Source organism: Pituophis catenifer, unplaced genomic scaffold (assembly GCF_029215685.1).
Source record: "Pituophis catenifer annectens isolate HBS135680 unplaced genomic scaffold, rPitCat1.0.hap2 SCAF_1, whole genome shotgun sequence".
In the NCBI taxonomy this organism is placed as follows: domain Eukaryota; kingdom Metazoa; phylum Chordata; class Lepidosauria; order Squamata; family Colubridae; genus Pituophis; species Pituophis catenifer.
The window spans coordinates 128,969,746-128,997,064 of NW_027256881.1; the positions used below are offsets into that span (position 1 = coordinate 128,969,746).

The following is a 27,319-nucleotide window of genomic DNA, read 5'->3' on the forward strand; positions in this document are numbered from 1 at the left end:
CCTGCAAAATTTTTGCATTTACATTAATAAATAAGAAATTTTAGAGGAAATTAAGATAGCACATCTAAGAATTGCATTTTTAAAAAAGCAAACCAGTATTGTCCAAGAGCTTTTAACAGCCTAAAAATCTTTCACATTTATTCTCATTAATTCCAACACTGATTAACACCTCATTATTAATCAAGTGTGGAAGGAGAAATCAACCTCAGGACTTGACAGTTTGAGATAGTTTGAGCCTGAATTTAGGGAAAATGAATTTCCTGAATAGTTTCAATTAATTTTTACCTTGATGCCTGTCTTTTCAGATTGCATGATTAATCAGTTTCATCTTATTGCATTATTTTTCTCTGTTCTCTTTGACCTCTAACAAGGGAATATTTTCCATAAGTAATTAAAGGTATTTGGAGAAAATTTGTTGGAGCTCTTTTTTAAAAACTGAGAAGAGCCTCTGTTTCTCACGGTATGTTCTAATTTCTTTTCATGTGTGCAAGAAAATGGGCTGAAATAATAGAGTTCACTTAGAAATCTTAGAAATGGAATCCATGTCCAGGAACATCCGTATTTTACTTTTTTAAAAATCAGTGGACAGTAGCCCTGTGTTATAATAATACATCTGAGAATAGTTCATTAATCTGTGTAACATTTCTCATATTGAAAATCAAGGTAATAGCATTCTTGCAAGTGTAATCAAGTTCTATTAAGGTTTTTCCAAAGGTTTTTCAGCAATGCCATATAGTTGCTTATGAACAATATTTCTTCTGTTTCCTGTTCTACTCTGTGAGAATGATTCTGCTTTTTAATGAATTTATTCTACAGATCATAGTGGGGTAGCAGTTTAAAATTCGACAGGGTGGAATTGAGTCATTCTTAAATCCTGACAGTCGCATGGACAACTCTTTGCAGATCCCTACACATTTTCAAAATTCATTTGTCATTGCCTAGGGCTAATAAAGGAATGGTTTAAGATTGCCAAGCTGGCTTTTTTGCTTAAGGCAGGACTACTACCCAGGATTCCCTGCTTCTAAAGTAGCACCTTAATCCCTAGACCCTGGTGGCTTTCAGTATAAACTCTAGCATTGTTAGATATCAGGGAAATCATTAATCCAATGCAAATTGGCTGAAGGTCAGGTAATGTGATCAATAAAAGTATCTCTCTCTCTCTCTCTCTCTCTCTCTCTCTCTCTCTCTCTCTCTCTCTCTCTCTCTAGACACAGATATATGTGTACAGTTAGTATCTCGGGTTTCTTCCCGTGTAATTGTAAACATATCCTTAAAAGAGTAATAGCGACGTTTCGACGAAATCGCATTCATCATCTTCTGGCTGATGTTCTCGGTTTGGTGCTTATGGGCAAACTGTGTGATCATAACTGACATTTTTCTATGAAAAGAGGCAAAGGTGTATTCTGATTGGTCGAAGTGTTGTATTCTGATTGGCTGATGACGTAGCTGTATTTTGATTGGGTGGAAGCGCTGTTGCTTGGTTGTGGGTCAATGGATAAGTTATGCTGGAACTGGTGGCAACACAGGCATTTTGGATGAACCTTTGATCTATGGTTTATATTTTGTGTTAAGATTCGTCTGTCTATGAGAGCAGGTTTCCAAATAGTAGGCAGATGGGAAGTGTCATCACGTTTATTCATACAATATGGTCTTTTCTCTATTTCAATGGCCTCTCTGATTATTCTGCCATTGAGATGTTCTATTTCTGCAACTGTTTTTGTGTTATTAAAATTAATATTATGTCCTGTGGCATTTATGTGTTGTACTAATGATGATGTGTGTTCTTTCTTTTGTACTGAGTTTTTATGTTCCTCGATGTGCACACTCATTCTTCTGTTGGTCTGTCCAATATATGTTGAGGGCAGGAAGCACACGGGATTTCGTATATGCCTTGATCTTCTAATTCTATTTTTCTTTAGGGTTTCTCAGAATAGACGATATCTTTCTATCTGTGCAAAATATGGTTTTGATGTTGTGTCTATGCAGAACTTTGCTAATTTTATCCGTTGTTCCTTTTAAATAGGGCAAGATGGCTTTCCCATTGTTTTGTTCCTCTTGTTGATTTCCGTCTGGGTGTTGCATGCTGGATCATACTGATGATTTTATTTCTACAGAACCCATTTGATGTCAGTACGTTAATTAATGTATATAATTCTGTTTGTAAATGTGCTTCATCAGCCAGACATTTAGTTCTTGTGGTTAATGTTTTGGCAACAGAGTTTATTTGTGCTGGATGGTGATGTGATTTAGCGTTGAGATAGCGGTTCGTATGTGTCTTCTTTTGATAGATGGTATGTCCTAACGTGCCATCATATTTTTTATAAATTAATACATCGAGGAAAGGCAACTGATTTTCTGATTCTATCTCCATGGTGAACTTTATTTTGGGATGGAGGCTGTTCAAATATACTAAGAAGTTTTCCAGTTTATCTCTTCCATGCGGCCAGATCACAAAAGTGTCATCAACATATCTAAGCCACAATTTTGGCTTGTTAACAGTTTTTTCTAAAGCATTGGTTTCGAAATCTTCCGTGAAAAGATTAGCGATAACCGGTGATAATGGTGATCCCATTGGTGCACCTTCTATTTGTTTATATCTCTGTCCTCTGTGTATGAAATATGTGTTGGATAAATAGATATATATAGATATATACATACACAGATATATATAGATATATACGGTTCGATTTATATGCCGCCCTTCTCTGGAGACTCAGGGTGGCTTACAATGCATTAAGCAATAGCCTTCATAGTTTTGTATATACCTGCTTAGTAGGGCTTTCGGCCCCCCCTAAGCAGTGTTCTTTTTTTATATATATACAAAGTCAGCTTATTGCCTCCACAATCCGGGTCCTCAGTTTACCTAGCTCAGAAGGATGGAAGACTGAGTCAACGTTGTGTTTTGTGTTGTGTTTTGTGTTCCCTTTAGTTGTTTGAGCAGTGTATAAACTACTGTATGTAATGAACAAAGTATTTAATAAGGCTATTTCATTCATTCAGATCTCGGATGTCTTCTGCTTGTGTTCCCTTTATTTTTTTGAGCAGTATATATATCTGTATGCATGCATATATATATACATACATATGGTTATACTTACACACCAAAACAGCTATAATGACTGTATTTGTAGGGTTGTGTCTACAAATCCTTACAGATGTCTCCTAATGTTCAACAGTGCATACAAAGTGCTGTTGTTTGAACATAAAAACAGCCACATATATTTCCAGATTTGTGAAGATGCTTCATAAATTATCCACAGATGTCTCTGCATGCATGGGCATGCATATTAAGGCTATGTGGGAGTTGCATATAGAGTGCAATTTAGACTCAAAGAGGAGAAGGAGATTTAGAACATGTATGGCATATGTATATGTGTGACCTGCCATCTTCTCTTTACATCAAAGAGATCTTTTTCTGTTAGGGTACAGTGGCAGCCACATGAGGAGAACAGACATAATAACCTTGAAGGAAGAATGCAGGATTGGTTGCATCAACATCATTTAGGCCCAACAAAGACAAGGGGTTGAGTAAGAAACTCAAGATTGCCTTCCCTTGATTCTATTTGGCATAAGAGGGGAAAGCAAGAATGTCAGGCTTTTACGATTCTGTTGTTATACTCTGCAATAATAAGAAGGAGGTCCAGTAGTCCTTGTGGAGTCTATTTCCTGGCAGACTAGGCTAATTAGAAGGAGTAAACATGGAGGGAGAAAGTTGTTGAGTAACATAGTAAGTGTGGCTACTGGCACTTTGTTCTTAGAATCCAGTTCACTGCATAGCCCTAGTAGAAGCTCTGGTAAGTCTTTTGTACCTCAGTTTCCTATTTATTCTCTTCTAGACAAGACAAGTGTGATTCTACCTTCAAGAAAAATATACACTGTGACTCTGCCTCCTGAAGGTTATGTACCAGTTGCTACTAATGAAAACAGTAAAGGATCTTCTGGAAGTGGTGCTGAGGACAGTAATACTGGTGCTCCAGGTAAGAGAAAATGCTTCATCTTTCTCTAAAGCAGCTAGTGCTTAAATATATGCGCTGCAGATAAATGGAAAGTTGCATCAGTTTACGGGCATGTACAACCATGTATGAAGTAAAGTGTGTCTGCTAGAATATACAATTATATAAAGAGACAATCATCCTAAAATCAGTACAGAATCCAGATTGAAACATTCCAGACAGATGCTCAGCTCTCTGAGTAATTGTTTCAATGGTAAAATGCCTTTCATGTTATGTTAACTTTGTACAGGCAGGAATTTTGTTACAGTGCTTTAACGGTAATCAGAATAGAGCTGGAAGGGATCTTGGAGGTCTTCTAGTCCAACCCCCTGCTTAAAGAGACCCTCTACCATTCCAGACAAGTGGCTGTCCAGTCTCTTCTTTAAAACCTTCAATGATGAAGCACCTACAACTTCTGAAGGCAAGCTGTTCCACTGGTTAATTGGTCTCACTGAAGTTTCTCCTTAATTCCAGGTTGCTACTTTCCTTGATTAGATTCCATCCATTGCCTTCTGATGTTTTGGAAAATAAGTTGACTTCTCTCTTCTTTGGGCATCCCCCCCAATACATCCCCCCCCAATACTGGAATACTGCTATCATGTCACACCCTAGTCCTTCTTTTAGGCACTACTCATTTTGTTCTTCATACTACTGTAAATGTTAACAAAGGATGAGTCTACTTGCTGCAAGCATTTCAAATACATCAAGTGATACCCTGAACTAAAAAAAAATTCACATAAAAATGGAAAGAGTGGATGTTAAATAATTTGGATTTGGTATGTAGCTTAATTCTGTATGTAAAATTTCAGATAGGTGTAACATTTCTTTACATTTCATAGCCCAACTTAATGTGATATATTTCCTATTTGTATTAAGAGGAGACTGATTAAACAGCAGAAAAAATATTTATGTTTTTCCCATTGTTAACAGCCTTATCTGTATAGAAAGATACGTATTAACCTTATCAAGAGGTCAAATATTCCTTTAAGAGCAGTTTCAGGCCAATTGATATGTAAATTACCTGTCAATTCTAGTAGAAATTGAATAAACTTTAGGCATATGTAGCAGTTACCTTTCTTCATTTAAGGACTGCTTCTGGGCAAATAAATGTCTTCCCGGATGATTTTTATGAAGGAAGCAGTTGGTTTGTGGAAGAAGACTGTCCTTTTGAATAGTGACTACCTGGGGTTCAGTTCAGCCATGTCCATTTGTGTACCATGTGATCCTGTAAGGAGGAGATTTCTTGTATTAAGTAGACACCCATCACACAATGACTGCCTCTGAGTTGGTAATATTACAGAAAGCACCAGATACTTAAGTAAATAGGGACCAACTTCATGGCATGCAGGTAACAATATAGCTAATACTGTGGAGTCCTTGGTATTCTCTGAGCTTGGCTGTTTACTTGCAGATGTTTTGTAACCCAACTAGGTAACATCATCAGTGCTAGAAGGGGGTGGGGTTACTCTGCTCTTATACACTGGCTTGTCCTGTCAATGTTTGTGGGAGTGTTGTTTTCTCTTGTTAGTTCCTTAATTAGGCTGAGAGAGGAAAAAATACTGTAGGAAAATGTGACAAATCTAGATGTTTCACATCTCTGCACCCATTTGGTTACCAGTTTAAATGGACAGTTTTTTATCATTCTGACAGAATGAAAGATTTGATGGATGTCAGATTGCCTAAGTGGGAGCTAAGAAGGCAAGGAACATCAAGAGGAATTAATTTCAGTATAGACTATTATCTGATTGCACACTTTCTTAGGATTTTCCCTTCCCCCCCCAGTTTTATTATAGTGCTAGTAGAGAAGATTATAATTAACATAATTATGAGGAGATAGTTTATTTCTTTAACTTTGGCATCAAGTCTTGTTTGCCTGACATATAATTTGTATTTTATTGCTATGTTGCTATAGTGCAGCAGATATGAAGGGCACCATGTTGCAAAGGCTGCTTTAAGACATGTCCTAGATAGCAAAAGAAATAATACAAGGGTTGCATGAAACATTAGAATGACTTGCTTAATTTGACCTTTTAGTGAGTCTGCTAATGTTTTTTTCCCCCCTCTGGGATTCAGTATCAGGGCAAGATTTAATGAATCAGCCATCTAATGAATGTAGTTAAATCAATAACTTAATCACTTCAAGCTGTTTCAATTCTTGATTCTGCTGTTCCAATATATTTTGGTGCTCTGTTCATTTAAGCAGACTTTTTATAGCATAAAGGTATAGTCTCTGGTTTATGAAATAAGTAAAAAAAATGACAAAGGAATTAGCATTAATCATGTTTGTGTGCTGTACACTTACAATCAAGGGATTGCTTATTTTGTATAATGTGTTAGTCTACTAATCCAGGTGATTAATTATGATCAAAATAGTATTCAGTTTTTAGACTAATAATTGAGTGATCGCTGTGGTGGTATAAGCCAATAATAAAAGCTTCCTTGTTTTTTTTAATCTTTTTCTGCCTGTGTTGACTTTATGGTGTCCTATCCACTGCAGTTCATAACTTAGCCATGGGATATAGTGCAAGAGTCCATAACGCAGCCATTTTAGACCTGAGTTAAGCAGACCAGGATGTGGAGATAGAACCACAGCACACCATAGCCTCTCGGAAAGCGTTGCTTTGAGTTTCACAGTGGAGGAAAGCTTTTTGTGTACTGCTTAGAAACCGAAACTTACAATAACTTGAATGTTCTTTTTCATAACCAGAGAGATTTTGAGAAGATTTATTTTCCTCTTGATCAACAAGAGTTGCTTAATGCTGCATAGTGGGTGCCACTTGGAAACAAAAGTCTAACGATATGACCATACAAACAAAATTTGTACCTGCGATTATATTCAATAATGGCTTTGTTTCGGTTAGACCAGAAAACAGAATCCACACGTTTGAGTAGAACTTTATTAATAATGACTATAATAGTTTAATCTGAGTATAATTACATATATCTGTATATAATAGTCACTCCTCGTGCGATGGGTGGCTATATAAATTTAATTAAATAAATAAACAATGTTGAAGGCCTGACTAAGTTTTCCCTTCCCTCCATTTTGGTGAGGATAGAGCCAGTTTTTCATTCTATTTTCAGAGTTTAAAACCTGCTTGTATTTATGCAACCATTGTCTCACTTAGTTTTTCCAAGTTCGTGAGATCACTGCAAGAAATGCAGTATGTGCAGTGTTACATTATTTCAATTCTTGCCTCATTTTTCTCTTCTCCCTGCCCTTCTTATCCAACAGTCTCCACCACCCTCCTCTTTTCTGTCTCTTATTCCTTTCTCCCCCTTCAGATATGCTGTAAGCTTCCTGTTGTCGTAGCAACGTAACAGCAGACCATTTGCAAAAAGGAGAAATGAGGGGTTGCAGGCGTAATCTTGTTAGTTTTCCAAAGGACCTCCTAAAAGCTTGTGAAGATGCACATGTTCTTTTACTCACATCGTGCCTTATCCACAGCCTGATCCCTCATGTTGATTGGATAGCTTTTTATATTGAACATTTTGACTCCATCAGATAAAACAATAGGGTTGGAAGGGATCTTGAAGGTCTTCTAGTCCAACCCCTTGCTTAAGCAGGAGAGACCCTTCCAGACAAATGGTTGTGCATTTGAAAACCTCCAGTAATGGAGCACCCACAACTTCTGGAGACAAGCTTAATTTTTTTTTTCACTATCAGGACATTTCTCCTTTAATTCTGAGTAAGATCTCTCTTTAATGATTTTCCACCCATTGCTTCTTATATTTAGATAAGCATTGCTTTAGTTTATACCTTTGGGCAGATGCCTTAAAGCAGGAATCTTCACCTTTTTCAGAGATAAAGAATGTGTGTTAATTTTGAGACTGTTTGATAACATGGGGAAGGAAAGGATTAGATCAGTGGTTCTCAACCTGTGGGTCCCGACCCCTTTGGGGGTCGAACGACCCTTTCACAGGGGTCGCCTAAGACCATCGGAAAACACGTATTTGCAATGGTTTTAGGAATAATTTTATGGTTGGGGGTCACCACAACATGAGGAACTGTATTAAAGGGTCACGGCATTAGGAAGGTTGAGAACCACTGGATTAGATGAATAGTAAAAAGAAGTATCTAATAAAGTTGGAGATAATTGGTTTCTTTGCTAAAAGACTTCACAAGAGTAGGTGTTCTCTAATCTCAGTACTCTCTTCTCCATCTAGTCCACAATCTTGGATCCTGCTGTGGCATCTCTGGAACTTGGCAATTTAGGATACCGCCCCCCCCCCAGCCCATTGGTAGAGAGCCATTTAGGAAAGCTTTGCCACTTGGTTAATCCATAAAGATTTTGTTGGGCTCTTGTGTCTGGTTAGTCATCATGCTAAGACATTTGATTTAGCATGAAGTGTCACTTCTCCCCTATCGCCATGTCTTAACATTGACTAGTTTGACAAATCATGATTAATATTCTTATAAATTCTATTTATGTCGGATACCGTATTTTTCAGTTTCTTGAGCAAATCTGAACTGAGGATTGTTCCTAAAAAAACAAAAACAAAAGCAACATTTCTTAGTTCTCTAGAATGGTCATAGGCCAGTACTGTACAACCATTTGGTTTTCCTTCCCTCTTCCAAAACTGAAGTAATGATCTTTTCTTCCACATTGATTACAACAGGAGCCATGGCAGTGCAGTGGTTAGAATGCAGTATTGCATGCAGACTCTGCCCAACAGCCAGGAGTTTGATCTCTGTCTTCCATCCTTCCAAGGTCAGTAAAATGAGGACCTAGATAGTTGGGAGCAATATGCTGACTCTGTAAACTGCTTGGAGCACGGGTGTAAAATTCGATGGTGTCACGTGACATATCACGACATTTTTTGCCTTTGTGGAACTGGGATGGGTGTGGTCTGTGTGTGACGCATCTGGCCCGTGGGCCGCCAGTTTGACACCCCTGGCTTAGAGGGTGCTGTAATACAATATTAAGCAATATGTGGGTCTAAGTGCTACTGCTATCTGTATCTTGTCTTCCTTGGAAGGAACTGAAGAAAGAAAGCATGTTGCTACCTTCGTTAACTCCTAATAACCCCTGTGAAGTAGATTGCCAATGGATGTTAATAATTCAGGATCCCAATGTGGTTGAGGAGGGATTTGAGACCAGTATGATTATTCCCCATGCTGGCTGGTGATTCTGGGAATTGAAGTCCGCAAGTCTTAAAGTTGCCCAGGTCAGAGATCTCTGCTCTAGAGTTATAGTTGTTCTCTGGATTCTGAGGAATTTGTTGGTTCGAAATTGGCTGAGGGTAAGCAAGATGAAGTAAAAGTAATTTCAATTTAGCATTTGCAAAAATGTAGAAAATACAGAGATTAAATTAGTATGATAATAAGGATTATTGTATATCAGGCAGGGTTACTTTCTGTGAAATGTGAGGCCATATAAGTGTTATTAATAAATACATAAATAAAATAATAGTGCTTAAATTTTAGTGTCTTAATTTGTATCACTTCCAGCAGTTGGTTTGCTAATAATCATATTCTATAATTTCTGACGTTTCTTCATTAAATGCTCCCCAAACAATAGCTGTTTGTACAGTTGAGGGTTTTTTTTCAAATTATAGCAAAATAACAGAAAAAAAGCATACATATAACTTGGTTAACATTGCAATATAATAGTAAAATTAAAGGAAGAAAACGCCTGGAAATCTGTATCATAAACAAAATTACTTTTTTAAAAAGTTAACTAAATTGAACAAAAGTTGTTTCTGACCATCTTACTGAAAATGACTAATTAAAACAGTAAACATTATATCAATAATCTATTACTACAATGTAGGTAGTCCTCGACATATGACCACAATTGAGCCCAAAATTTCTGTTGCTAAGCAAGACAGTTGTTAAGTGAGTTTTGCTCCATTTTACGACCTTTCTTGCCACAGTTGGTAAGTGAATCACTAAGGTTGTTAAGTCACTAAGATGGTTTTTAAATGAATCTGGCTTCCCCATTGACTTTACTAGTCTGAAGGTCGCAAAAGGTGATCACATGACCCCGGGACATTGCAACTATCATAAATATGAATCAATTGCCAGGCATCTGAATTCTGATCACATGACCAGAATCACTTGCAGCGGTTGGTGCAACAGTTGTAAATGTAAAAAAAGTCTCAAGTCCCTTTTTTCAGCCTTTGTAACTTTGAATGGTCACTAAACAAACTGTCGAGAACTATCTGTACTTGTGTATGTATAAGCCTATCCATGGATAGGCTGACATTTACATTTTTGTTTTTACTAAAATGCTATGAAAAGTGTGCCACCCGTAGCCAGGTTTTTCATAGTATTTGGATTAAAAATTTGAGGATCTTCTGTCCATGAATGGGCTTTTCCATGAGTCATACAGGGTATATGGGTACCTTTTAAAAAGTTTTATTATACATTCTTCCAGATAAGCTCAACTACGGATAAACTAATTTGGGGGGGTGTTATATTTTGGCACCTAAAATTCCCAGTTTATACATGAGCATGTACAGTAAGTGTATATTTGCCTTTCATTTTTGTATAATGATCCTTTTGACCTGTATCTGATAGATACATGAATTTATGGAAATTTTAATTCAGGTAGTCTTATTGTAATTGGGACCAGCAACTCTGTCGCTAAGTGATGCAATCATAAAGCGTGATATCACATGATCCTGCTGACTTATGACTTACACCCATTCCAATTGGTGTCATTAAGCCACTCCCCATGGTCAGCATGCCAAAATCACGTGATCACCATTTGCAACTTCCTGCCAGCTTCCCCATTGACTTTGCTTGTCAGAAACTGGCAGTGAAGGTTGGAAATGAGGATCACAAAGATGTCTCTGTGACACTGCAACTATCATAATTATAAGCCTGTCACCAAGCGCCAGATCATGATTACATGACTGCAGGGATGCTGTGATGGTCGCAATTATGAAGAACAACATTAACTTCTCTTCATTCAGCACTGTTGTAACTCTAAACAGTTGCTGAATGAGTGTTCATTCAACAAGGACTATCTGTAGTGTGAAATAAATATCTACATTTATGGAAACTAAAAACCTACAATTGCCAGGGGTTTTTGCTTTAAATTATTCCTATTTCTGTATGAAGTTTTTACAGCTCCGTTTCTTTTTTCAAGCTCCTGCTTGAACTTTTGTACTACTTTCAGCTGCCCTGTTCATAAATTTAACACTTACATGCATAACATAAATTTAGAACTTACAAATTAGAAAACTCAAAGATCAGCTTATTTCAAGTAACACAATGACTGATGATACAAGAATCTTGACAGGAAAGCCACAAATCCATCAGGCTGCTAGAGATACTTAGCAAAATTACTGAGTACATGTTATACCTTAAATTCATAACTTCTACATTTTTACATTTCAGAGGGGAAGGTTATAACCAAAATACTGCTCAAATAGAAGATTGACTATTCCAATTTTGCAAGCATTTTGCATCTTAAATCATAACTGACTGAATGAAAGATTTTAGTTATGGATTTCAATCTGATAAAGCAGTCAAACGTTTTGGTCATATGGTCAAACATCATGACAGTCATTAAATGGGTTGGTCATATGGCCAACCTGATTTTATAACCTTTTTTTGCAGCAGTGGCTGTTAAGTGAATCAGTGGTTTGCTATGGGTGCAAATTTGCCAAAACCCAAACTATTTCATTGAGGGCCGCATCAAGGTTGTGTTTGACCTCAGGGGGCCAGAGTGGGCATGGCCAGGGTGGGCATGGCCAGCTCAATGTCACTTGGGCCTGGGGTGCCTGTGGTGGCCCGAGCACTCTGTCAGCAAAAAAGGGCTCCCAAGCACCGTTTTCGACTGTGACGGCCTCCTCCAACCCTCTGCCAGCAAAAACGGAGCTTGGGAGTGCCACCTGTGGCCCTCCCGAGCTCCGTTTTTGCTGGCAGAGGCCCCTTGGGCCAGTCCTTTGCTGTTTCCAGGACGGCCCTGTGGGCCAGATCTAAGCACCCCATGGGCCAGATCCGGCCCCCCAGCCTTGAGTTTGACACCCCTGGGTTATATTTAAAAATACAATATTACGCTTTGATCTTTTCAATTGTTGTGCTTCAATTGTTTTTTCATGCAGCTAGCATTTGTACATGTGCTTTTGCAATAACTTAATTTGGATAATACTAATTTGTATAATGGTCTGTTTTTGCCCAAGCAAACTTAATGACACTCTTAAGGATCACCAAAGCATAATTACAAATAAAAATGAATATTTATATTTTTTTCTCTTCCATTTCTAGTTGGTAAACAATTTGATTAACTGCCCCACTACCCAATGGACTGAACAAAATGACACTATTCATTTTTATCAAATGTGCCAAAGACAGCTGAAATTGCATACTGCTTAACAGTAATTTATTTGCTTCTATTTGCAGTGCATTGATGTCAGAGGAATTCATTTGTTTACGCTGTGAAAATGACTTGTGAAATGAGATCTTAAGAATCATTAGTATTGGGGTAGAAGAGCGACAAACCCTCCAAGAAATTGTTCACTTCAGAAATCAATATGGTCTATTTTCAAGTACTGCATTATGATTATCACAGAATCCATAAAATCAAAGATTCAAGTGTTTTTCTCCTCATTGACTCTACAAATCTATTTGGGCAAAATCATGTATTTAAATCAAGATAGGTTGAGAATGCATTAATGTATTAATCTAACTTTTAGAGCACGTTTAAAAGTGCATTGGGAACAGACAATCTGGTGTCTTCCTGGTGTGTTAGTCTTAGCTACCACTCTGGTGGCTGAACATTATGAGAATTTTAATCCAAAAAAACTGAAACGCAGCAACTTGCCTCTCCAAGGCTTTATAAAACAAGAGGTAACCACATTGTTGTATTAATTAAAATCACCAGGATGTGTTTAAAAAGTGTGATTTTTTTTAGTACATTAAGCCTTTTTATATTTTGTATATGTGTTTATGCTAAAAGTTCTAAAAATGCCCATTTAAAAGCTTAATACAATGTATCTGTTAGCAATATTTTATGCAACATTTATCAGCATTATTTAACATGTCGTAGGGAAGCTTAGATTACTCCAGGTAGTTTGTTGTTCCAGAGCACATATATTGACCTGATCTGACATTTATTCTTCAATGAGTAGAGCACGGCTCTATCCTGAGCTGTAAATTTGCTTGTTAGCTTTTGCATGCTGTTTTTCTCTCCTGAAGTTCAAGGCAACATCCATTTATCTCCACAACAACAATAATTCTGTGAAGTGGTTTCATCTGAAAGAGATGTAGGTGACCAGCCCTAAGTCATCCAAGAAGCTTCCATAGCTCAGCAGGAACTTGGATCTTGGTCTCCTCAGACTCGGCATTTTACCCGCTACACCACACAGATTTTCATTTATCCATTTAAAATCTTTGTATCTCTCTGCCCTTGTGTTTCACACATTATGTTCTGCTTGCGTGCTTGTGTTTTGAAAACAATCTTTTTAAAAATGAGCAACCAGTTTTAAAACATAATTGATGAAGAACCATTTTAGGTTGCTAAGCAAATTAGCAGCGGGAGGAATCGTTGGTCTTGGTGATCTGTAGTTTCTGCTTAATAGCCAAAGGAAGAAAAGGCCGGCAAGCACACTGCTCATTCTCTACTCTGCATTTTCAGAGAGCCACGTGAAAATGTAGGGAGAAAATGGATGGTATTCCAGGTAAAATAGACAGGGTTTAATCAAATGAGCACCATTTTTCTTCTTCATTCTATATAATGTCAAGTATGGAGAAGACAATTATCCCAGTTTAGATTACTGACCAGGAAGAGGGTTATAAACTTCTGTCCCCATTTCATGAAGAGTACATGGATGTGTATGCGATTCCCTATGCGTTATATGACCTATGATATGATGGATGATGCCTCTTTTTCGTAATAAGTTGATGCCATTTTTTTTTAAAATTTTTATTGGATTACGTTGTAATACAATACACAGAATATCGGTTAGACAGTGGTGATATAAATAATGATTGAATACATTCTTAACTTATAATATCTCCTAATTTACCTCCTTATTTGGCTATTTTAAGTATCTCTTTTCCTTTCTTTATTCTATCTTCCATTCATTTATACCATAGTCCCTACACCGTAGTATTCCAATTCCTCTTTCTCATTAATCTCATACGTTAGTTTGCTCATCTCGGCGCATTCTAGGATTTTCCAAATTAAATGATCTTCTGATGGTATTCCCTTTTCTTCCAATGCTGTGCGTATGTTAATCTGGCTGCCGTAATAATATGTATAATTAAGTATCTCTTTCTTTTCTCGTATGTCCTCTTTAGTACTCCCAGAAGAAAGGTTTCAGGTGCCAAATCTATGTTTTCCTCAATTACTTCCTGGATTCAATTTCAAGTTGATGCCATCTTATCATGTGCTAACAATTTCAACTTTAACCATTTCACTCCATTTGTTGTTACTTTTTCACAATTTGGCTTTGGATGGTCAAACATTACTCAATAAATCAAGGAGAAGCAAGTTATGAATATTTTTTTTGTTCATTCTTGATCTGCTAATGGGGAAAAAAAACCCTTATAATCCAGTGGAAAAAGCTGTCAGAAAAAGAAAAGACAGAAAAAGTTGTCTCGATTTTCCACCCCCCGTTTTGCACATTTTAAGGAATAGACCCTTCCAATGTTGCTGGGACATTTGTACAGCAAACATCTAAGCAGTTATATTTTACTGTAGCAACTCTGTAAGAATACAGTTTAGGCAGAGCTGTGCTCAAAAATTATTTGAAATTGTTTGTTTTAAATTTTCATATTGACCTGTGCAATGCAAACTGATATGAAAATGCCCTTTATACTAATTTTCTTCCAGGAGTAGCCTATGTCTCCCTGTTGCCTTAACAATCCCATTCTTTTTAATCCTCAGATTTTCTCCAAGCACAAGTGGAAAACAAAAACAGAAAGGATGATTTATCGCCATTTAAACTTGGAAACATAAAAATTGTAATGTGAAAAATAAACTAATCTTGGCATACTCCTTTTTAAATTAACCTTAAAAAATTAAGAGAAGGGAAAAATGTTATCTCCATCCATGGTCCATTCCATTGCAGTCCTGTCCCATCCCCAAACAACAGAAGACTGGTCTTCAGTGACCAAAAAATTGCCCACTTCTGAACTGGAGCATGATTTTGCCTGAACAGATTTTCCCCAAGTGATTGTTTTTTTTTTTTCATATATTGCTATACTATCATTTCCATATACGGAAACTTAAAGTCTCACTCACATAGTTTGAATAAGATATTGTTTAATTCTCACCGAACACTCTTATTTTAATTTTGCTTTCTTCCCAGACAAAAATTCATATTTATTTCTATTTCCTTCTGAGCACATAAGCAAAAGAGAATGCAAGTCATCTACGCAATGCCGCAAATGGCCCCTTTCTTCAGCAAGCAAGGAATATGAATAATTCCCCTTTCTTCCTAATGTATTAAAAAAATGGAGGGATTTTAAGTGTATCTCTTTTCCACAGCCGCAAGGTGGCACACATCCTCAATGTTGTTCCTACAGAGGGCAGGATGAAGCAAGGGCAATATCTGACTGCCCTGTTGATTCCTTGCATGTAACGGTCACATACTTAACTCTGATATTAACCTGCCTTGTGTTATGAATGGATTATTTTCTCAAGGGTGACATGGATCAGATTGGCGGTCAACGGAATGCACTGATTTAGGCTGACAGCTTTGCACAAGCCAATTGTCTGTGTGACCTTAGTAATACAGAACAAAAACTCCTTTGAAGCCGGTAGGGAAGTTTCTTCCAATTGTAGATGGTAATGCCGTCTAATACCAAAATGCAATATAGTGCGATTTTCAGAAATTTTAAGGAAAAGCGTTAGCAATTCTGAAATTTTGATATATATTTTTTTAAGAATACGTTTGATTCAAGTATAAAAGTAGTATCTGTGTCTATATAATCTATAATATTTTGATGATCAGGAAATATTCAAAAATATACCAGTTGACATTTACACATTAGTCCATATCGTATCTGGGTTATCTTATACAACTGCTTTTTCTCTCAAAACTGTTTTTATATATATTGTACCGCCATGAAAATGTTTCTCACTTAAAACAAATGTCTGATAGAAACTAACGAATATTGTACAGTTTCATCCAGTTATACGTCTTGCATTAAACTCCTGCTCTTTCCTTATTACATATAAAGTAAAATTTTAATTCTAAACACTGTTCATCTAAACAATCTCATCTGAATTCATCAGGTATTCTTTACTTAAACTCAAAACTTAATAGCTCAAATCTGTTACCCTTATTTGTTCAGATTCCTCATTTCTGTGCATCTGAATAAATGAAATGTGTTAAAGCTTTTACCCAATTTTGCGTACCTAGATCCAAATTGAATAGATAACACTGGATACCACGCTTGTCTAATATTGGTTATTTTGTTTTAAAAACAAGTGAATTACATTAAGGTTCCTCCACCAAGGAGACCATAAATCCAAGTGCTTGCATCCAAGTGTCATTCTGATACAGCACAAAAGGGCTGCTACAAAATATTGCTGGAGTTGCTGTCTCTGGGGCCATGAAGCCAGTCAGGTTAGAATGACAAAAGACTGAACCTATCAAATGCAGATGCTCACTGAATTCAAATTGAGAAGGAGAACTTTAGATAAATTTAATTGTTTGCTACTTTTATTCAGTAGCATGCTGTTCCTGTTATTGAAGGTTTTATCAGCTGGCCCATGTCTAAAGGCCATTTGAATGAACGTGGCCTCAAAATCCAGGTGTCACTTCCATGGGACCTGTTACAAGGGTGAGGCTGAGACCCAACTGACTGAAGTGACCTTGCAAATCTTTGAAGGCTTTTGGATTAATAGTGCGGCAGTCATCCACAATAGTATAATACATCCGTTAATGCAATTTATAAATCTACCCCCATTCAGAACATGGACAGCTTCACTGAAAATTAAATTAGAGAGATGCTTTGCACGAAACATAATGAAACCTTGACATTTCTTTCCAGTGACACACTTTCCCTGGAGGGTAGAGATGCTGTTGTAAAGAAATGAAAAGAAAAGCTCATTTTCTCCTTCTTTCTTCTTCTCCATTGCTGAAGCGGCAGTCTTTTAGGCGCGTTCGTCTGTTACTTTAAAAGAAATGCAAAAGGGATTAAAATGTAGATACAATTTAGACATTAAATGTCAGGGACTTTCTATCAAAGAAGGGACCTAGAATTTTGGACTACCTGTGTTTAGAGTTAGCTGAAGGACAGCATCCCAATAATCAACCTGTTTGATTATTGATAGTCACCCTAACTGAGTTATCACAAAATACTAAACGGAATGTCAGATTTATAGAATTTTATAGAACACCTGGGAAAGAAGGAACAGGGAGAATTTCTCCCTCTTTGATTTTGCTTTTTCGTCGTTTTCCCTACAAAATCCATTTTTTGGATTTGAAAAGTTTCTGACTCCTTCTCTTGACTAGGAGAATTTACCCTGATTTTTGTATCAATAGTGTTGAATAACTGAGAAGAAGTCAGTCTTGCTACCATTATCAAAGTTATTAAAACTCTGTAATACTAAATAACAGTACAGTCTTATAGGATGTAAGGATTTTAGATTCATTGGGCAAAATGGAAGTGTCTTTGGTTTCCTAAAGCATAGATTTGTTTCCATAGTGTCACTAACATTCAGATGTTTGATTATATTTTAATGAATGTGAAATGGATGTAACCAAATATACAAATTTAAATCCGGTTCGTAATTAAAGGAAGAAGAGGAAAAAAAAATGCTGTCTCTGTGTGTTTGCATGTGAAATAGAAAATTGGGGCAATTAGATATCAGCATTTGGGGAGATTTAAATTAATGAGGTCTTTAGGATTAAATAAATGCTGTCACTATTTATGATAGTTTGTAATAATGATAATTATTAGATCAATTGCCAGAGAAATTGTGATAATAATTCTTTAATGAGGCACAAGGTTTTCAATAAGGTGAAATCAGAATACTTATGTTGCTACCTGACTGGTATGAAACATCTATCCCCAAAGCTGCAGCCTAAACACTGAATTCTATTAACTAAATAAATTTGAGGATGTCAAATTAAGGTGATTTCAGAAGTCTTTAAGCACCAGTAAGATTGTTGAAAATAATTTTTTTTAAAAAAACACTGCAGTGATAAAATACATCACCAGTATTAGTCTTCCGGGTAAAAGAAAATATATGGAATATTTAAATGAATATATGGAGAAGGGATAATGCGTGGTTAGATTAGTGAATATTTCTGAAAACACTCTGTGACTTTGCTTTCTGTCTTCCTTTGTATTGAAAATACCCTTGGTGTCCCCATTAGATACCGAAAGCAAAAGCTTTATTTCTTGAAAATAATGGACTTTGGCAATCATGTAGCTGGCCAGTGACTTTCCAATCCACCACTGTAATCTGAAAGGACTGATGGATATAATTGCTTGAAAAAACACTCTACTCTGCTGTCTTAATGCATCAAGATAGTCATCATTCAATTACACATATTCAAAGCTGTCCCTTCCATTTTCTCCTTTTAAGCCCTCTCCTGAAGTAAAGTAAAAACAAATCAGAAATGTGGTACTCTTTTCTTCCTTTCCTCCCTTCGCAAACTCTTTTATTTATTCTTTAACCAATGTTAAATTTTCACAAAGCCGATATTGAATAGCACAGGACAGCAAGATCCGCTTTGACCCAAGCTGCTCTTTGCCAAGTTGCATCTCAGGTTTCAGAGCACTCCCATTCGCAGACTATCCGTGTGTGAAATGATGCATTAAAGGAAACATTCTGCTATAAGGGAGGGGGGAAAAATCTAGCATTGCAGTTTTTCTTCTGCCTTTGCAAAAAGTCAGCTATGATTGGAGCCAGGTTCACAGCAGGCAAAGTCAATATAGTAGTAGCTTCCCATTAGAGAATAATAAAGGAGGGAGCACTGTGTCAATTTTCTTAAGATCATGGGTGAACAGTGGGAAACAAATGTAATAAATTGTATTAATAATAGATATTGGTATTATAACTTTAAGATACAGATCACTAAGTTTATGAATACACAGTGGAATGGCTTTTATCTCTAAAAAAACAGCTCCTGGAGTCTATTCCACAGTAGTCCATTGGATAAAATAACATAATGGTTAAATTTGGAGAGAAACACCCCTCCCCCACTTTTATCAATGCCATTAAAGAGGTAGAAGATCTAACTACATTCATATAGCAATATCACTTAGACTTATATACCATTTTGCAGCCCTCTCTAAGTGGTTTACAGAGTAGCATATTGCCCCCAACTATCTGGCTCCTCATTTTACCTACCTCAGAAGGATGGAAAGTTGAGTCAACCTTGAGCCGGTTGGGATCGAATTGCTGGCAATGAGGGGTGAGTTAGCCTGCAATACTGCACTCTAATCACTGCTCCGCCACAGCTCTAACTGTATATAAATATAGTTACTACATCAAGCCGAATACACTGCATAAAAAAAAAATGGAAGGGAAAACGTTTGAGGCTCTTTGAATGTCTCATTCATAAACCAAATTTTGGCATGCCAGATTAGGAAAAACAAAATTGCAAATAAAATAAAATAAAATAAATAAAGGGGAGATAAATGTTTAGGGTTTTCTAACATGGTTCCATATTTCTCAGAATTATTACTACATCTCAGACCAGTTCTTTTAAGTGTCATAAATTATGTAGCTCCTGAAATGTTCTTCTCAAAGACTGAGAACAAGGTCTCTAATAATCTTGCAATCCTGATTCTGCTGCAGAACATACAGGGAAACGCTTTGTATGTTTCATCAAGCTTGATTGGCAACGATCCACAGGCTATTATTTGAGCTAGAAATGATGAGGAAGCAAATTGGAGATAGTTAAACTTGGGATTTACTACATGATGGACACTAATTGACAATTTTGAAAAGGGCCAAGACAGTGTCATGGAGAATTGGGCTATAAATAACTACCTTAATTTAGCAGCTGTAAGGGACAACAATGAAAGATGGGTTATTTCCATGTTTGTAAGCTCCTTGAATTCATCATGTTGCTTGCTAGGTGAGACACAGTGCTGGTTCCTTCCAATATATCTGAAATGGAAAATGGAGGCAACCTGTTGCCAAGATTAAGAGCAGATATATATGGTACAAGTTACCTTCAACATTTTGTCCTTAACAGGAGGGAAATCTCAGTTGTGTAGAGATCTGGATTCATATCTATGAAAGGTTGAATTGTTTGGGCATGTTCACAACACCAGCTTGAATAAGCTGGAAAAGATGTAAAATACATTCCAATGTGATCTTTGAAACAAGACATCTTGAACATTGTGTTTCAGTTCGGCAGAATGAGGGTGAAAATAGAAGTTAACGAAAACATGGGTGGCTGCCAAAATCTGCCTCCCTGCTGTGTGTTCTGGCAGCAACCACTACTGCCTGGGATAAGAAAAGGTAATGGGAAAACTCAGTATGATGGTATTATGCCACATGGCATATTTCACAACGTATTTTTAGGAAGAGGGCTGTGGCATTAAAATTGCCTTAGATGGCTTGATGATTTTTTTGTCACACAGAGGGAGTGTGACAATTGTTTTTATCAGCCATCTACCATATTATTCTGTATTATCTCGGTGGGAGGGAAAGGGATGGATCTGCACTTGCTTTGTAGCTGTTCCATTCTGATCTCTTAGGCTGATTTTCTACACAATTATTTCAGATAATTTATATAGAGATCCTGTGTCTCCCTTCTAGGAATAGCAATAGCACTTACATAGTGCTCATAGTGCTTTACATCACTCACTGGGTGGTTTAAAATGTCACCATATTGCCTTCCAAAATCTGGGTCCTCGTGTTACCAACCTCGGAAGGATGGACGGCTGAATCAACCTTGAGCCTGTCAGGATTGAACTCCAGGCTCTGGGTAGAGTTTGCTTTCAGTACTAGGGCTCTTTTGCCTTCATCACTTTTTACATCTGCATGAAATTGTTGAGGGAGTCCTTCCTGACTCTTCATCTGATGAAATACAGTGTGCCACGATGGCTTTTTTGAAGAGTTTTCTGAGATGACCAACTTTTCTGGTGGCCATGGGCTGGCTTAAAGAGGAAAAAAAAGGAAGCTGGCTCCAAACAAGATTGGAGCACCATGATAGCACTTACAATTGATAGGGTTATATACATCTTCAGAACGATGTCTATACCTCAAACTGAGGCAATAGCAGGAACATTTACCGTATTTTTTGGAGTATAAGACACACCTTTTTACCCCCCAAAAGGGGGTGAAAATTTAGGTGCGTCTTATGCACCGAATGTAGCCCTGCCCACCCACTGGCCCCAACCCTTTGGCCTGTGCCTCGCAGCAGTTACCTCCTTGCAAGCAAACAGCAAGAAAAAACAGCTCCTTTCAGCTTCAGCATAGGCTAATTACCACAAGTTGATTAGATCGGCCTCCCAACTCTCAGCTGATTTGCTCTCAGCTGTTTTGCGCAGGGCTCTGCTGCTTGCTGTAAAGAGTGCTGGAACAGATTTTTTTTTCCCCTTGTGCTAATCAAGCTATGCTGAAAAGCGAAACTGAAAGTAAAGCAGGCTGTTTACTGCAACGTGGCAAAATGAGGCAGAGGGAGATTTCTTTTTCTTCACCAAAAAAGGTAGGTGCAAACAATGGGAAATTTAGGGCAAAAGAGGAGAGTTCAAGATTTTAAAACACAAAAGAAAAAAGGCAAAAATAAAAATGGGAAGGGAGAAAAAGAAAAAGAAATGAAAGAGAAAGATGTTATACATATTTAGAATTGAAATATGAATAGTAGTAAGAAATTAATGGGAAATCATGATTGTAAAAATGAAATGAATAATAATTGGAATATTTTTCTATATGGGCAAAGCTTTGGGTTATTGGGAGAGTTTAAGATGTGAAAATGAGTAACATAAGGGGAAAGCTCTATTTAACTAGGGAATTGTAATAATTGAGATACTATTAATTAATTGTATATTGTGTTGAAAGCAGAAATGGTTAAGTTGTGGTTTGGAGGAATATATGAGGGAAATTATTTGGTTTATTATTGGTAAATATAATTAATTGATTTGTAAGAAATTGGATTGCATGGAAATAATTGGAATATTCATGTTCATATTGATTAATATACAAAAAAGATAGTTATATAACTAATTGATTTATATAAAAATGTTGAATTTGTATTAAACAATTGTTATATTACATAATTAACCAATGTGAGGATGAATATAAAAATAGATGACAATGGGAAGGGGTATAATATAGAATAGAAGGGAAAAATTGAATTTGATTAACATTAGAGATGAGAATGAAGGGTAATATTGTTTTTTTAAAAAAAAATAGATGAGGAATAAGTATGGCAAAAAGGAAATATAGAAATTGTAAATTTAATTGAAATGACTAAACGCTGTTTAAATTTGTGAACCGGCCAAATACTCTGTTCAAGAAAATACATTGTATGTTTGTATGTGTGTTTATCTAAAAAATTAAAAAAAACTTAAAAAAAAACAACAACCAAAAAAGGTAGGTGTGTCTTATACTCTGAAAAATATGGTATTTTAAACCAGGCTTAGCCAATCAACCACGTTTGTTCATTTTAAAAGAAAATTACACTGGTACATCTGCCAGTAACTTGAAGGTTGGAGCCATGGTGGTGCAGTGGTTAGAATGCAGTATTGCAGGCTAATTTCTGTGACTGCCAGCAGTTCAATCCTGACCGGCTCAAGGTTGACTCAGCTTTCCATTCTTCCAAACTTGGTAAAATGGGAACCCGGATTGTTGGGGGCAGTATGCTGACTCTATAAACTGCTTAGAGAGGACTGTAAAGCACCATGAAGTGGTACGTAAGTCTAAGTGCTATTGCTATTGCTACTGGCAGACTCAACCTGTTGTGCTTGAATTTGACTAGAGAGGTTATAGAAAAAAAAATCTGTGGATTCAAAATTTGGCAGCCTGATTGATTCAAAGGTTGCCAGTTAGTTTCCTGGCAAAATACAGGAAATAAGCACTTGCCAAATAATTGCCGATGGTTATTTAAAACCTGGACACTTCAAGCCTAGTCTATCGAAGAAATCTTGCAACAGGTGCTGATTCTCCTAGCAGAAATTCAAAGTTAGCCCTTCTCTGTAATGACCCCTTAGATTTAGAATAATTGTTGAATCTTTGGATGGTTGGAGGAAGCTTTAAAAGTAGATATCAGTAGTCAGGCTTTTAGTTAATATTGGTTTTGGTAGATTTTTAAAATTATTTAATTTATTGAAAGTTTTTTTTTTCTTATTTTAAGTTGTTTTATTTGTTGGGGAAAGTTGCTAATGATATATTTAAGTAACAGGTGATTCAGAAACGTAGTGCTAATAACAAGTATACATATGAGTATGTTTTTTTCCCCCCAGCTTCCCTAATATTAGCTTACAGCTGAAATTCCTTCATGTTAGGTCACAGCTGAAATTCCTCCATCTTGGTGTTAGAGCAGACTTATCAATAGCTTCCTGAAAATCAGTTGCAATGCTAATAATCCCAGTAAAAGAATTGTCATTATTGCTATATTTCAGCACAACTGCCACTTTCCTCCATCCCTCCAAAATGCGCAAAGTGACATACATTCTTGTCCCAGGATGGCAGCTTGGTGAGAAGAATTGCAGCTAATGGTCTTTAAGCAGCCACCTTCTGTGTTCATGGATACTTGGAAATAATTGTAAGTTTTCCATCACACAGATATGAACACTGGACTAATTATTTTCAGTAGCTGAAGACCTATGAGCAAGCGTAATTGCATAGTGATAATTCATAACACCACAGGTGTTCATAAAGAACTCTTTGTTTAGTCTAAGAACTGTCTCTTTTTAGCAATCCACTCCTTTGCAACCATATATTAAAGATACAGAATATCTAACATTGGTAAACAGCTAAAGCTAGAGCTCTGGTATACTGTTTCCTTTAAGATTAAACTTCTACTCTATATACCCATGAAGGTGAATAAACCAAAGAATAGAATAGCTGTTACTTACTACTCCTATGCAGGACCTAGCGAGAGGACACATGGTTATAATTGTTCGCTAAAATGAACACCTAGTTTGACCCCCTAAATTGGATGAGAAAATACTGGAGAATTCTTCTTACAGTGCATTACTAAAAATTCTATAATAGAAAGAAAGAGCTATAAATAAATAAGAGGTCAGATATGTTTCCTACAGAAACCCTTCATGTATTCCTCTTTATCAAATATTTCTATTATTGTTATTGAGATTGCTAGACAAAGAGAACTTCCATGAGGTGCTTTATACAACCAATTCAAAGTGATTCATATATTCTTCATGGTCACACACAAACATTGTTTTCGGTTTTTGAACAAAGGTTGCAATGTTTCTATAACTAATGGATGAGTTTCTCTTGGACTTCCTCCCAGATAAGTGTATGTAGGATTATGGTTTTCTGTCAGCATAGAAAAAACGTATAACCCCTCTTTGCTCAAGCCACAGATCTCGTTACATTTTTTTTTCTTTAAAAAGGGAGCTTAAGCAATGATACCTTAACATCTGTACCAGCTTATGCAGGGCTGGAATGTATTTGTCATTTGTTCTTCCTCTCATCTGTCTGTATTCTCCCAGGAGATGTTTGTTTCAATTGTCATACAGGTAAAACACTGTTCGGTGTAGGTTTGTGGTGCAAATTATTTCAGTCTTTTTTGTGCTGCAGCGTTGAATTGCAAATGGGTTTTTTATTCCTCCTCCTTTGAAGGGATCAGAACTGCTCTGCAGTGAGTCACTCATCTGTCAGTTAAAGAACTTGCAACTCTGGAGCTGATATTATGAAAAGAGAGAGGAAGTGTTTCAGAGATAACAAAGCCCGAGAACCGAGAGGTTACAAAAATGAAATTGCATTTCTCATCTTTAGAGCAAATTTATTAGTATAAAGGCTGGGGATGAATTGTAGCTGGGGCACCGGATGAATATTGGGTGCCAGAAGCCAAACTAGCAAAAATAAAACATTTAGAAACCCAAAACATAGATTTTTCTCGTATGTTTTTTTATCACTGGTTTCTCAGGTGTATGTGCATATTAATTCTGCTTGTAGACCTCTCAGTGAAGGGCATCTTCTGGACACTGCAGAGGTGAATTAAAAATGTGAAACATGGTACAGTAGCAAAGATAATATATAATAAAGTTGAGACGAAGCTAGTGCCAGCTGATAGAACAATATTAATAAACAACTCAGCAGTAGACGTAGATGAGTATTTAAAACAGTATTGTCATTCTTGTTGGCATTAGCTGAAAACAGAGTCTTGTCATGTATCTGCAGAGATATGGGTGTGTCAGAGAACATGGGATATAATTCCTTATATATTTTTATTTGAGAACATAGCTAGCCACCTTATAAACAATCATTTTTGAGGGAGGGATCTCCCATGTTACCCACTATTTAATTGGAAATTATTTAAGTTGACCTTGAAGCTTCTTGCATACATTCTTCTAAGCTGTAATTTGCTTAATTAAAGGAACATAAATTGGTGTTACTGCAATCGTTTCTTCCAGTTCTTCTAATTTCGTAAAGTTGCGTCTTAGCCCTTTAGTTCTCATCTTCACATGAGGGTTCCCTATAGAAGACATGCAGATACATGACAAGACTCTGTGTATAGAGTATGTGGGGAGAAGAATAATCCATTTCACACATGCTACAATGTCCTTCAACATGTATGGAGGAAGACCTCATGCTGGCAAGAGAGAACACTGTCCACATGGCCCAATCCTGAGTGAATATCATTTACTTTCAATTCTAATAATTTAATAGGATTAAAACTAAATGACACTTAGTTTTAAATATTTATTTAAGTGTTAAATACTTACATATTTTTACATGTGCTAAATTTCTATGACCTATTTTATGTCTATTTTATTTGCTCAGTGAATGTTATGTGTTTATAATTATATGACACAAATGAAGAGGCCCTCATTCCTATTCAAATCAAATAGTAATACTCAGCATTTGTGCTTATCTCACTTCATTCTCTCCTTTGTGTTGGCCAGCCCCCGCTCATCAAAACGTAAGACTCCTTATACTGTAATACTAATTTGTCTTCGCGCGTGTGTGTGTGTGTGTGTGTGTGTGTGTGTGTGTGTGAGAGAGAGAGAGAGAGAGAGAGAGAGAGAGAGAGAGAGAGAGAGAGAGTTCATGCCACTCATTAATGAGGAATATACTTATGGTAAATGAAGAATAAAAGTACAGGTAGTCCTCAACTTATGGCCACAATTGAAGCCAACATTTCTGTTGCTAAGTGAGACATTTGTTAAGTGAATTTTGACCTATTTGACAACATTTCTTGCCACAGTTGTTAAGTGAATCGCTGTAGGTGTTAAGGGAATCTGGCCCCTCCATTGACTTTGCCTGTCAGAAGGTTACAAAAGGTGATCCCATAATCCCAGGAGACGGCAACCGTTATAAATCGGTTGCCAAGCATATGAATTTTTTATCATGTGACCGTGGGGATGCTGCAACAGTCCTAAGTATGAAAAACGACCATAACTCACTTTTTTCAGTGCCGTTGTAACTTTGAATGGTCACTAAATGAACTGTTGTAAGTCGAGGACTACCTGTACTTGTAATCAAAATGAATTTTCTCTCTCTCCCCCATCTGAGATTATTAAGCATCACCGTCTTAGAGAAAAGGGATATTTTTATCCAGATAGCCAAATTGCTCCATACCCCCCTATTATATTTACAGTCCCTTGTGTTTTTCTTTCAATGCACAGAGGAGAATGATAAAGGACAACTTCCAAGAAAGCGGCGGAGGAAAAAATGGAAGAATGTTTGTCAAACTCCTGCTGATGGACATGGAAGTCCAGCAAGATGTGGAGGGCGTGAAAACCCGACTGGAGATAACTTGCAGCTGCAACACAGGGACGGTCCAAACTTGACTCAAAACCAAAAGAGGAAAATGAAAAAGAAGCGGCGGAAAGAAAAAATGAGAGTAGCTGGCTTACTAGGAAAACCCGTTGCTACCGAATTCACATATATGCCTGAAGAAAAGAGAGAGAGAGAGTTTGAAGTTGCGGATAAAGTAGATGACATACTGGATTTTTTGCAAGCAACACAGGAAATCTATTTTTCTGACAGTAGGTATATTTCATCACACATGACAGTGACTTGAAGGAGGGGAAACAAATTATTTTTCCACTGTCAGATATAGGGAGGGAGAAAGACTGATGATGGCTTTGTGCTCTCAATTTGAGAAAGAAAGAAAATACATACATAACTCCAATTGGGCCTATGCAAGCTATTTTAGATTCACCTTGCAGGTTAAGGCAACAGGATACAGGTAGTCCTTGACTTGGGACCACAATTGAGCCCAACATTTCTGTTACTCAATGAGACGTTTGTGGAGTG

General features: G+C 36.8%; 1 protein-coding gene across 1 annotated transcript in view; it reads left to right on the plus strand.

Moving 5' to 3' along the window:
• The window catches only part of ERICH1 (glutamate rich 1), a 107,531-nt gene that overhangs the window by 49,162 nt on the left and 31,050 nt on the right, over positions 1–27,319 (plus strand). Inside the window, exons 3-4 of the mRNA XM_070954979.1 lie at positions 3,837–3,977; positions 26,686–27,048. Coding sequence (XP_070811080.1) covers positions 3,837–3,977; positions 26,686–27,048 — 504 coding nt within the window. The remainder of the gene's footprint in view (positions 1–3,836; positions 3,978–26,685; positions 27,049–27,319) is intronic.